This window comes from Trichoderma asperellum, chromosome 7 (assembly GCF_020647865.1).
Source record: "Trichoderma asperellum chromosome 7, complete sequence".
NCBI classification, from domain to species: domain Eukaryota; kingdom Fungi; phylum Ascomycota; class Sordariomycetes; order Hypocreales; family Hypocreaceae; genus Trichoderma; species Trichoderma asperellum.
Genome location: NC_089421.1, coordinates 2,022,885 through 2,035,000, shown reverse-complemented (window position 1 = coordinate 2,035,000; position 12,116 = coordinate 2,022,885). Strand labels below are relative to the sequence as shown.

The following is a 12,116-nucleotide window of genomic DNA, read 5'->3' as shown; positions in this document are numbered from 1 at the left end:
CCCACCGAACCCGTCCGCCAGCGCCAGAGGCCCCCTAGGGGACCCCCGACGACAGCAGGCAACCTCCGTACGGCGTGCACCCTGGGGAGCCGCTTTCGGGAGGGTCGACGACGAGTTACGACCGATCGCTAGCGAGGCCGGAGCCTACGAGCCTGTTCAAAAGGTCGCGATAACTTGAAGTCTGCAAGATATGGTACTTGAGAAGGCCGGTTGGAACCCTCGGGTCGCCGCCTTTCAGCTGCTTCCTTTGGGTTTTTCCCCTTCCTCTCGTAGGTCCTCCGACCAAAAGGGCGGGGTCGGCCGCCAGGTTTGGGCTCGTGGTCCAATTCCTATTTTCCGCAAAATTAATTTGTATGGGAAATCGGTCAAATCGACTCACGGCCATACAAAAAAAAAACCAAACTAGCCAGATTTTTCCAACTCGGCCCTTTCCCCCCCGCGCTAGCTGCCCCGCCTACCCTGGAGCTACCCTGGAGCAGGCGGAAGGCGGGCAGGAACTCCTAGGAGCGAAGGGTGCCTTTCTGGCTGGGACCGGATCCCTCTCCCCCTTTCGGTTTTCGATTTTCGATTTTTCGTTTTTTTCCGACTTTTCGATTTCCCAACCCCTCCCACCCGCGCGGATAGCCCACCCCAGGGCAGACAACATATATAGAGCGCCTACCCTACAGCCGAACGGGGAGGAAGATAGCCTACCCCGGACCTGCCCTGCACCCGCCCTGGCGGGAGGACACACCTGCCCCGGGGCCGAGGGGAAAGACGGCCTACCCTGGACCTACCCTGGACCTACCCTGGACCTACCCTGTAGCCACCCTCCACCTAAGCCCGGAGCCGATGGACAGAAGCGCCCGCCCAGGAGGCAAGGCGGGAGGAGACGCCTACCCTGTAACTACCCTATACCTACCCTAGACTCTAATCCCTTTTGCCTTAAAAGTGGCGTAAATCCCGCCACTTGATTTATTACAATGTCTTTTATTAGCAGAATTCTAGGCCTCTTATCCGTTGACTTTGTCGGAAGAACCTCAGAGGTCTTTTTATTTGAATCTTTCAATCGATTTAAACAGTTAGAAAATGCTCTGTAAGGTGCCCTGTCATATAGGTCTTTTTAATCCAAAAAAACGCCCTATAATATCTTTTTTTATAGGCCTTTTTCAGGGCTTTTAAAGCCTATTTCTAACAGTTACCTCATCTAAAACTTTAAGTTACAGCACTTTCATTTACATGCCCTGCCTTTTTTAGATATATAGGTAATAGTCTTTAAAAGCCCTGGAAAAAGCCTATAAAAATAGGTGCTATAGGGCATTTTTCTTAATGAAAAGACCTATCTTACAGGGCACCTTACAGGGCATTTTTCAAGTGTTCAAATCAATCGAAAAATTCGAACAAAAGGTTCTCCCGACGAAATCAACCAATCAGAAGCCTAGAATCTTGCTTATATAAGCAATTCTGACCAATCAGGTTGCCGGATTTGCTCCACTTTTAAGGCATAAGGGGGTACCCTTACGAAATCGAGGAAAACAGCAAAAATCAACAAACTGACCTATTTGCAGTCTGTAAAGGAAGGTAACAGGGATCCTAGAAGGCCCCGGAAGGCCTCGGAAGGCCGCCCGCCGGTCTGATAATAGGAATGCACCTGAGAAACCTTATATAAAGACTATTTAATAACTTATTAACTAAAAGGAATTAGAAAAAATAAGTTATACTAGTAGAAAGCCCTGATTTTAAGCTTTCTAATAGTATTAAACTTTTTATTACATTCTTTATTAATATGCAAAAAATAAAGATAAAAGGAAAAGGATTTCCAGCTTCATTTGTATTAGAACTTTTATAAGATAGTTGCAATTATAACCTTCTAAACCAAATCATCAAATTGCTACCCTATACCCTTATATTCTACTACGTATTTATACATAGTATTGAGGTTTCTCTTCGTTGCGTTATATCGATATATGTCTATCCATGTCCGTTGATTGTGCAACAGGCTGGGCAACAGTTTTTATAATCTTGCGTAAATACAAGCAAAGGCAGTGTAATGACGGTAGAAAGATATAAACTCGTATTATCATTGGCTTTGCCTCATATAATCTAATTCATCTACATGGGCCATCTTCAAGCTCTCAATAGCAAATTACTCCCTAAGTATACTAATCCCCTACGGATACTCTATTGTAATGCCAGAATGACGGAAATGACCTTCGGCGCTCTCGCGCTTGTATAATTAGAAAGATAGATTTTCGTGCAAAGACAAAATTATAACCTTAAAGTGTTGCCTAGACCTAGATAGCTAGAACCCTAACCAGGCAATCATCTCCGCAAACAACTTCTCTGACCCCAACTCTATTTCTCGGTGCACGGTACGCGGATAGTGAAATTTTACATGATTTCGTACCCGTCCTATATCTAGTAATTCCAAGGCTCAGAAAGCCATTCAGGAAGAGGTTTCTCCCATGCCTCGCGTTGTTCAACCATAGAGCTCATTAGCTCGTCGATGGCCGCCGTCGATTTATCCCGGCGAAACGCATCGGGCCACCCATAATGCCGGTAAATCTGCTTGATATATTGGACATCTAACTCCGTGCACCATTTTTCCGTTTGCGCACACACCTGTTCCTTGGTAATTTTGTCCCCTCTGTCGTCCACGTTCGGTTCAACAAGGGTGGTCCTACCTGGGCAAGGAATCACCTGGAGCCGCCGGTAGCTTTCTTTCAACCTGCCAAAGTATTCATTAACGTCCATTGGGCCAAGTCCATCGCAGCGTATCCAGTCTTCGGTGAGAAGGCCATCGCGTACATTTAGGAATAGCAATCGGCCGCCACTCTCACGGCCATTGGCGATACGGAAAACATGAGCCATATCCATTGGGTTTCCGTCGTAATCAGTGATTTCCTCGTCTTCGTCCCGCGCTCGCGCCTCCTCAAAATTCTCGCGGGTAAAGGAGGTGTAGTCTATCAATTTCGATTTGTAATGTACAAACTCCCTGCATCGAGAGTCAAAGTATGGCAGATGACGCAGTACCTCAATCGCAAAGTTGGACTTGAAGTGTGCACATAACTCAGGCGTCATACCTGGCCATCCTCCAGGCGGGGGCACTTTGAGCTCAGCCGGGTCATAGTGTAGGGTGGTAAGAAATGTGTAAAAGTCCAAGAAAATGGCACCAAGTTCCTCGGGAGTATACGGCGGTCCTCGCAACGACGACGAGGTAGAGGAATATTCTGAATATTCGCCATCCGAGGTAGGTGAATTTGGCGGTGACGAGAGATTTCTGTGTTCACTCGACATAGGGGAAAGATGGTGGGGTTCACTCATTGTAAGGGAAAGAAATAGTTATTGAAAAGCTAAGTCGCATCTTCGACGGAGGGGGTTGAAGTTTGCCTTATGTTGGGATAGAAATTTCAACACTTCACATGCATATCCCAACGACCGGAAATGGCTGCCTGGCATGAGTCAGCAAGGAGGCTTGGCATGCAAAAGTGATACGAAATGCCCGACAACCAACAGATGATGTACAATACGGAAGTATATATGCCTCAAAAGCCAAGCCCTCTTACAAATAATAATGGAATTGGCTGAAAGATAGATTGAATTATCTAAAGGTATCAAGTATCACTCAATAGCACACAATGAGATGACATCTTCCAATTGTTTAATGTGGTTTCATTAGAACATTGCAAGTCAGTGGTACCTTTGGGCATTCCTTTTTCTATTAAAAAAAACACGCCTACATGAATAGAACTGCACTTTTCTACAAAATCTGCATCTCTCATGAGGCTAAGTTTACAATATGCATAAACGCTTATTCCCGACTCCCCAGAACTACCTCAGTATTTGGTCAAGGTTTAGCGAGTTCATTGCTTTCGGAAAGATAAACGCCGACCAGCCTAGATGACCTGGCACTTGCAATGTTTCTGTTATTTTCAACTCCTTCCTTGAACATCTCAGCAGAATCAGCTGCGATTGGCGTCTGCATTCCCAATTGCGTGAAACTTCAATGTGATTCCATGGATGGCAGCTGCATATAACTACGTAATTACACATGTAAAGTTATCTCTGCATCCAGCGATAAGACGGTCAAGTGGCAACCATGATAGGATGGGTAGCCATACATCAATCTCCATTGTGACGCTTGACATACGACTTGTTGTAATTCCATTTCGGCCTCTGCCCTTTCGACCCCTTGGGGTTCTTGTCATTCCACTTGTCGAGGGACAGGAGGACGAAGCCTGGGTCGCCAGCGGCGATGACGCTGGGCCAGCAGGAATTATCCCACAGACTGTCGTCCTTGGGCGGATTGGCAGCGTGCCCCCATGTAAGCGAGAATTCGGGATGCATGTCCACAGTGATCCCCCCATGAGATTGCTCTAGCTGGGGCTTAAGGTTGGTTGATGGCTTCTTGGTACTCCGGCTGATGTGGTCGAGCAACTTCTTATCCGTTAATTCCACGAGAGGACCCTGGATGCACGCGTACTTCCACAACTACCCAGCTGCCCGGTTCTGCGAATCCGGGAGGTAGCGCACCCGCTGACCCCCCTTGTCTTTCCCGGCCCAGACAAGAGCTGGGTCATTTGGACTAAGGAAATATTTCGGCGGGAACTCGTCCATGTCACAAGTCTTTTGCCACGCTCGATTGGATTTCTCCCTCTACCCAATCCCTGTATGCTCAGCCTCCCAGGTAGGAGTCGCTGAGGCGGCAACTTCGTACTTGGCTTTGTTGCATCGTTGGAGTGCAGCATTGGTACTCGAGAGTAAGTGAGATTCTCTCATTCTTGTCTTTTATCCACCAAATTGTTTATATACCTAGATAGGATAAAGTCACAAACGTCATGAATGTATATTCCTAAAAAAGCCTAACTACATAGACGTGCTAGTTGCTTCTCCTTTAACTAATACGTGTTCTGCGTCGATAACACTGGGCTAAAATCTATTTTACTCATGCGCGAGGACTTGTGCATGCCCTTCCATGTCCGTGGTCGTACTTATTACGGGGTTGGTGGCCGTAGAACCTGTATTCTCTACCTTTGTTCCGGTAGCTGGAGTAGATAAACTTGGGGCTATAGAAGCAACGGTAGAGGTGCTCATAGGGGTGGTAACCTCATTGTTTATTGTCATAGTGGTAGCAGATGGAACCGGGGTTACAGATCCCATAGTGAAGGTAGTGGTTTGCGCTGTTATATTGCATAACTGGCTGACTGCATTTGCAGTATGAGAATGCACTAATGAAGAACGATCTGGCATACTGAACCACAAACACGAGTCACCATTGATGTTTCTACCCCAGCTACAACACAAGACAACAATGTTGTCCTTCTCCATTTTCATGGAGGATTCTTGGTAAGCTAGCCACATTGCTAGATGAAGTTATGTGGTAAAGTCTAATACGTATTTTATACAGTTAATTGGAGAAAAGACAACATTTCCGCCTTACTGGCTAAGCAACGCATGCAAAAATAGAGGTTGGACATACGCGACTGATTCATACCGGTTACTGCCAGAAGCAGACGGCCGTGAGATATTGAAAGATGCCTTAGACGCTGTTCACTGGGCCTATAACAACGTCTCGCGTCGAATCGTTATAGCTGGCTCTAGTGCAGGCGCTCATGTAGCTTTTACAGCAACAGCTAGCCCTTTATGCCCGAAACCTCTCGCGATACTATGCATTTACGGCATGCTTGATTTTTTGAATAGTCGATATATTCATTCTGGACATCGTCTGAGAGAAGGTGTTCCCAATGAAAATGAAGTCCTGGAAGAGATTGATGCTGCTATGCAAGGTGCTAACGCAATGATGGGTATCCCTTCCCATCTAACCTAGTCACGGATCAACTATTCAAGTCGGCTTCTACGATGCATCAGGCAGCACGAGATATTGACGTGCTTACCCGTTCACCTGGTTTAACGGAAAAGATTGCAAAGGAAGGTATTCAAGCGATACCGAAGGAGTATTGGCCACTATTTCCAGCAACCTTGGGGCTAAATGAAAACTTTCCGTCAACTGTTCTCCTTCATGGAGATGTGGATGATTTGGTTGATTTTGGGCTGAGTTCATCCGTTGCTTCAAAATTTGAAACTTTCGGGATCGATGTTCATTTGGAACGCGTCGTCGGTCAGGGCCATGGCTTTGAGGCACATGAGTATATCGACTTGGATGTTGAGGACTGTGTGGAAGACCGGCATGGGAAGAGAGAAAGTCTTAAACGAGTTGTTGAGTTGCTTGAACGTTATGCTAAGGAGAGCTGAGGTATTATTATAGAAGTTAGACACGGCAATAGCTTAGCAAATGATAGGCCGCTTATCGCTGTAGCATCATACGCCCGGTGACAACCTTTAATTTCTTCGCTAAAATGGTTATTCAAGGGTGATTTACTCTGTTATTTGCATCCGGTAGTCTTACCTCCTACAAGTTTCTGTATAGCTCCACTTCATGTCTCTTTTTTCATGGCGACTAGATATGCGACTTTGGATGGCGGGGGTATTGGCTGATGAACTAATATTCCTTGACTTATCCATGCTTCAACAACTGTGCGAGGGACCATGTATAAAAATACAGATATATATATATAAATATATATATTGAATATTGGGCACATAAACAACAGGTAAACTATAGATTAGTAACCATCGTTTAACCTTTCAGCTAAACTCTTCTTGTTCCTTTCGTACAAAAGTTTGTTCTTATTATATTCTAATTCTCCCTACCAAAGACAGTAAACAACATATTTAATGGAACAATCCCAAATACCATTAATATGAGAACTTTGATCTTAACCTCATAAATATGAACTGCGCATGCGTTTAGGGTGAATGCATTATGTGCATGAAAATGCAAGCTACCTACATGGAGTCCAAGTTTATGGACGAGTGCTGAGATAAGAGTCATTACTCAAGGCTAGCGTGGCGTTTGATAAACTGCATAGTCACAGGCGAGAGCAAGAATGGCCCAACTTCTCTTGGGGATGGCGTCGGATAGGAGCTGCCACGTGAGTTGGCTTTACGATAGTGGCATTTGTTATTCCGCGGGTCCACGTTGACCATCAGCTTACAACCTCGATTTCATGTTAATCTAGGCCTATTGAGTTCCGGGCCTCGTCACCAATGGCAATGAAGAGTGGATATTTCAAAGTATGAAAACTGCCATTCTCGGAAGGAATTTCCGGCAGACTGGAAAGGATAGTACTAGTCCAGATCTTGGCTCTAGCTGAGAGGTGTGGGTGAGAAAGTTCAGAGGCCGGGACGCCTCCGGGGATGAGTCTGGGGAGAGTTCCAGTCGGCTTATGAATTTAAGCTGACAAACGTGGGGTAAACGTGCGTAGAGGACGCCTCCCGGGGGAGAATCCGGGGGAGTCCGGGGAGAGTTTTGCTAGCGGCTCCATCATTCTGGATGGCAAGCTGACAGCATTGGCATCAATCATTATAGAGAAAGGCGTAGTAGATTTTGTAGCTCCCCGGGAAAGAAATATCTCTCAGATAGAAACATCATGGCTATAAAACGGGCTACATTTTCTCGATGGGTTACACGATGTATTGCAAATGAATATTCACGGCTAGTGATAGAATGCTTCGGCAAAATAATTCTAATAGGCTATGTATTGGCACCAGTCAATAACCTTTTGTTCTTTGGTGCTCCTTTGCATGAGCAGCTTGTCTCCTGCTATCGCTTTAGCCGTCCGTGATCGAAGCGCACCCTCTGCTCACACCGTCAACGGGACTTACACGGGCCTTACTCTCGACACCTTCAGCCAGGAGGCCTTTTATGGTATACCCTTTGCGAGACCTCCTCTGAGAGACCTACGACTCCGTTATCCATTGCCATATAACCAGTCATGGACAGGTTCTCGTAATGCCACTGTACGGTCGGACTCGTGCCCTGGCTTCGACAAGCCTTTTGCCCAGGGCTTCGCCGACGGCTTAACGATGGGCGAGAATTGTTTGACACTTGACATCGTGAGACCAGCCAATGTTCAGCCTGGAGATAACCTCCCCGTCTTCTTTTGGATATACGGCGGTGGATTCAAAGCCGGTGGATCGGCCGACCCGCGCTACAACACATCCTTCATGGTGCGCAACTCGATGGAAATGAAGAAGCCAATCATCGCCGTAGTGCCCAACTACCGTACATCGGCATTTGGCTTGTTGGCATCCAAAGAAGTCGCGGCGGCGGGAGTAGGCAATATTGCCCTATTCGACCAGCGGGTGGCGATTAAATGGGTGTCTGAGAACATCCGCGCGTTCGGCGGTGACCCTGGCAAGGTCACAATTGCTGGTGAGAGCGCAGGAGGCTCCTCTGCTGGATACCAACTGGTGGCATTTGAGGGGAAGAATGACGGCCTATTCAGGAGTGCCATCTTGGAGAGTTCGAGTTTGCTTGGTGCTTCCAGTAAGTATTATCTTTAACAGTGGCTAAATACAATGACGATGGCATGGATGCTTTACTAACTAGTTACAGTGAACACCGTCGAGACGCTGAATGTAACTTACCAAGGGTGGTACGATAATATCACGACAACTGTCGGCTGCAACACAGCTGCGGACTCCCTGGCCTGTCTCCGTACCGTTCCTTACGAGAAGCTCTTCAGCGCCGTGGTCGGTTTCCAGTTCAAACCCTACGTTGACGGAAAATTCATCTCTCAGCCTCCCTCCGTCTCTATCGCAAAGGGCCAGATCGCTGACGTCGCTCTCATCATGGGCTCAAATACAGACGAGGGCACGGCTGAATTCTTCACGCCCCGGGGAACTCTGAATAACGACAGTGACATCTCTTCTCTGGTTGCGCATCTTGGCGGTGGTCTCAATGACTCGGTGGTCGCCAACATCCTTCGTCTGTATCCTGACGACCCCATCCAGGGCTGCCCCTTTGGCACTGGGCCCGAGCGATTCGCAGACCAGGGCTTCCAGTATAAGCGTGGTGCTGCCATTACCGGTGATGTAAACATTCATGCTGGCCGTCGTGCGTACGCCATCAGCCATAGCCAGCGCAGTAAGCACCCGATCTACACTTACCGTTTCGACCAGCCACCGTGGGACATGCAAGAGGTCGACGTCACCACCACCGCGCCAGTGTATGCCACGCATTACACTGAAATTGTCCATGTTTTTGATAATCCTGATAAAAACGTCAACTGGATTGGGCCGTATCCAATTATCTCGGAGCTAGCCACATTCGTGTCCCGGTCTTGGGTATCGTTCATCCATGATCAGAATCCTAATAACCACGGTCTTGAAGGAAAGCCAGGTTGGCCTGAATATAGTGTATCTAAGCCTCAGAATATTGTTTTCAGGGCTGGCGCTAGCTGGGTGGAAGACGACGATTGGAGAAAGGAGCAGTTGGCGTACTGGAGCACGCTCTGGTCGGAGATAATGACGTAGTTATATACTCGGGAGATGTTGCTAATTGTTTTTGTATGTCATCTTCTTATTAAACGGCTTAAGGTCTGCACCATTATGAAATGACAAATACGAGAAACAGGCTGTAAATGCAGGGAATAGAGAAAGAGAGATTCATAGCTGTGAGCAATTATTGATTGAACACTGTCTAAACTGGTATTGCTTTTTTATGATCAAGTATATAATATATTGTGTAGTTGAATGGTCTTTGGCATCAATTTAGTTTCGTGTTTTGTCACTAGCTACTACGACGCCAATGCCCAGTTACAGCAGAATTATTCGGCCAAATCGTTTTTGATGCTCTTCTCTTAGCATATTTACATTGATACGTGTATGAACAGTCACACCCTTCCCTCACAAAACAATCTAAGTCGCAGTGAGTTAGATATCGGACTGCCAGAAATATAATGTCTTTCAGGTCTGTAATTCTGCCCAGATAGTGGGCCAAAACGCCAGCTTCTGTTTCCGATAATCATCATTCTCAATGAAACTTCCTCCTTCGCGGAAAACAATGTTTTGAGGGTGACTGGAACTATACTTTGGCCATTTTGGGAGATTCGGGTCTTGAAGCCCATGGTTATTGGGATCTAGATCATGGATAAATGACACCCAAGAGCGCGACACAAAGGACTGTAGCTTCGCATATCCTGGGTAGGGTCCAATGAAGTTACTGTTGTTATTAGGGTTGTCAAACACATACACGATCTGCGATTGGTGATTAGCGAAGAAACACCGAAATTATTGCAGTTAGCAAATACCTCAGAGTAGTGCGTTACATAAACTGGCGGTATAATCATAATGGAGGGCTCCTTCATATTCCAAGGTGCTTGATCGAATCTATACGTGTACATTGGCATTTGGCTTTGAATGCTATGCGAATTTGCATAGAACCTTCTTCCTGAGTGTATAAAGTAGTCACCAGCAATGGCAGCGCCGCGCTTGTACTGATATCCCTGATCTGCGAACCGTTCGGGTCCAGTCCCGAAGGGACAACCCCAAGTTGGGTCATCCGGATATAGATTCATAACTGTTTCTACGGTTGAATTATCAAGACCACTTCCAAGAGCCTGGACGTATTTGAATACATCCTGGTCGTTGTTCAACGGGCTCGCACGAGGGCCCAAGAAAACCGCGGTTCCTTCGTCAGTATTGCTGCCCATAATAATGGCCACATCGGCGATTTCACCTTTTTGAATAGATTGTGACGGTAGTTGTGAAATGAACTCGCCATCCATAATGGGTGTTTGTCGAAACCCAATACACGCCTGGTGTAAAGTTTCAAAGGGGACAGTTCTTAGGCACGCCAGGCTGTCATTCAAGGTGTGACAGCCCACGGTTGTCGTGATGTTATCGTACATGCCTTGATAGCTTCTCTGCAGCTGTTCAGGGTTATTAACTATAGAATTGGTGAGATCTTCTGCATTCTATCCAAAGGCTTTCAGGCGTACTTGGAGCCCCTAACAAACTTGCGCTCTCCATTATCGCTCCACGGAACAGTCCGTCATTGTCGCCTTTGAAGCCAATTAGGTGATAACCGGTACTTGAACCACCTGCGCTCTCTCCCGCGATTGTCACCTAGGTACAAGTTATTACACGTTAACTTTTTGTGGAGGGTACTTACTTTGTCCGGATTACCGCCAAAGCTTTGGATATTCTCTTGGATCCATTTAAGGCCGCGTCGCTGATCAAAGAGCCCAAGATTGCTAACATTGGCATGAAGAACTTCTTTCGATGCCAAGAAGCCAAAACACATTGTTCGATAGTTAATGATGGTGCCTATAATGGGCTTATCCATATCCATTGAGTTCCGGACGATGTATGATAAATTGTATTTGGGATCAGCGGATCCACCAGCGATGAAACCTACAGGCAAATCAGTTTGGTTATATAGTGAAAAGACCTAGAACAGCGAATATGTTTTACCTCCCCCGTAAAACCATGTGAAGACGGGTAATTTGTCGGAAGCATTGATGTTGGCTGGTCGGACGATATCAATTGTTAAGCAATCTTCTCCCAAGGTAAGTCCATCGATAAGACTACCACCAACAAGAGCAAGCGGAAATCCGTTATATCCTGGGCAAGAATCAGATCGGACTGTTGCATTTCGTACGCCAGACCAAGATTGGTTGTACGGTAGAGACCGTCGGAGACGAAGGTCTCCAACAGGCGCTTGGGCATACGGAATGCCGTAGAATACTTCTTGGTTGAAAGACGGTATGCTCAACCCTGAGTACGTCCCATTGACAGTATGAGCCGTGGGTAAAGAAGCAGCGGGAATGGCAAAAGCCTGCCCCACAAGGCTGGAGAGGTAGTAAGCTGTGAACAACATATAGTCTTTAATCCGGACGGGAAGCGTGCCCCAATTATTCATTAATTCTTTGGAATCGAGGAGCTAATGTTGACATTTTTATACTTGGTATTTCGAATTAGATGGCATATTTACATTAAAACTGTCATATGGACAATGCTCTAGTGTGTTGTTATCCGTAGCTCGCTCTGTGGCGGACTGAACTCCCGAGGAGAGTTTAATTCCCCGCATCTCCCCGTCTCGTTGCTTCTCCCCGTTGTTTGAATGAATGAGTTCACTAAAATTAATTAGAGAGCTCCTTTATTTGATAGAACTGATAATAAGGCCGGCAGGAGCTGGTTGTCTGGAATTCTGTTGTGTGCAGCATGAAGAGAGCCTGGATGATTTATGTTTCCGGATGAGGCAAATCCCTTCAACCAGTTTTCATATTGGC

At 46.5% G+C, this 12,116-nt stretch overlaps 5 protein-coding genes across 5 annotated transcripts; 2 read left to right on the top strand and 3 right to left on the bottom strand.

Moving 5' to 3' along the window:
* Positions 1–2,052: 2,052 nt before the first annotated feature.
* TrAFT101_011408 (uncharacterized protein) lies at positions 2,053–3,362 on the bottom strand. Its single transcript, XM_024909116.2, has one exon. It carries the CDS (start codon positions 3,301–3,303, stop codon positions 2,398–2,400), a length of 906 nt encoding a protein of 301 aa, XP_024755003.1. The 5' UTR covers positions 3,304–3,362; the 3' UTR covers positions 2,053–2,397.
* Positions 3,363–4,101: 739 nt separating this feature from the next.
* TrAFT101_011407 (uncharacterized protein) lies at positions 4,102–4,596 on the bottom strand (the record flags this gene model as incomplete). Its single annotated transcript, XM_024907137.1, has 2 exons — positions 4,102–4,446; positions 4,513–4,596. 2 exons carry the CDS (start codon positions 4,594–4,596, stop codon positions 4,102–4,104), a joined length of 429 nt encoding a protein of 142 aa, XP_024755002.1.
* A 1,242-nt stretch (positions 4,597–5,838) lies between these two features.
* Positions 5,839–6,231, top strand: TrAFT101_011406 (uncharacterized protein; the record flags this gene model as incomplete). Its single annotated transcript, XM_024910397.2, has 1 exon — positions 5,839–6,231. The coding sequence occupies one exon, from the start codon at positions 5,839–5,841 to the stop codon at positions 6,229–6,231; it is 393 nt and encodes a 130-aa protein (XP_024755001.2).
* A 1,392-nt stretch (positions 6,232–7,623) lies between these two features.
* TrAFT101_011405 (uncharacterized protein) lies at positions 7,624–9,357 on the top strand (the record flags this gene model as incomplete). The annotated part of the gene is made up of 2 exons (XM_024901474.1): positions 7,624–8,368; positions 8,438–9,357. The coding sequence occupies 2 exons, from the start codon at positions 7,624–7,626 to the stop codon at positions 9,355–9,357; spliced, it is 1,665 nt and encodes a 554-aa protein (XP_024755000.1).
* A 413-nt stretch (positions 9,358–9,770) lies between these two features.
* Positions 9,771–11,704, bottom strand: TrAFT101_011404 (uncharacterized protein; the record flags this gene model as incomplete). Its single annotated transcript, XM_024902176.2, has 5 exons — positions 9,771–10,080; positions 10,134–10,771; positions 10,824–10,950; positions 10,997–11,238; positions 11,299–11,704. 5 exons carry the CDS (start codon positions 11,702–11,704, stop codon positions 9,790–9,792), a joined length of 1,704 nt encoding a protein of 567 aa, XP_024754999.2. The 3' UTR covers positions 9,771–9,789.
* Positions 11,705–12,116: the final 412 nt, after the last annotated feature.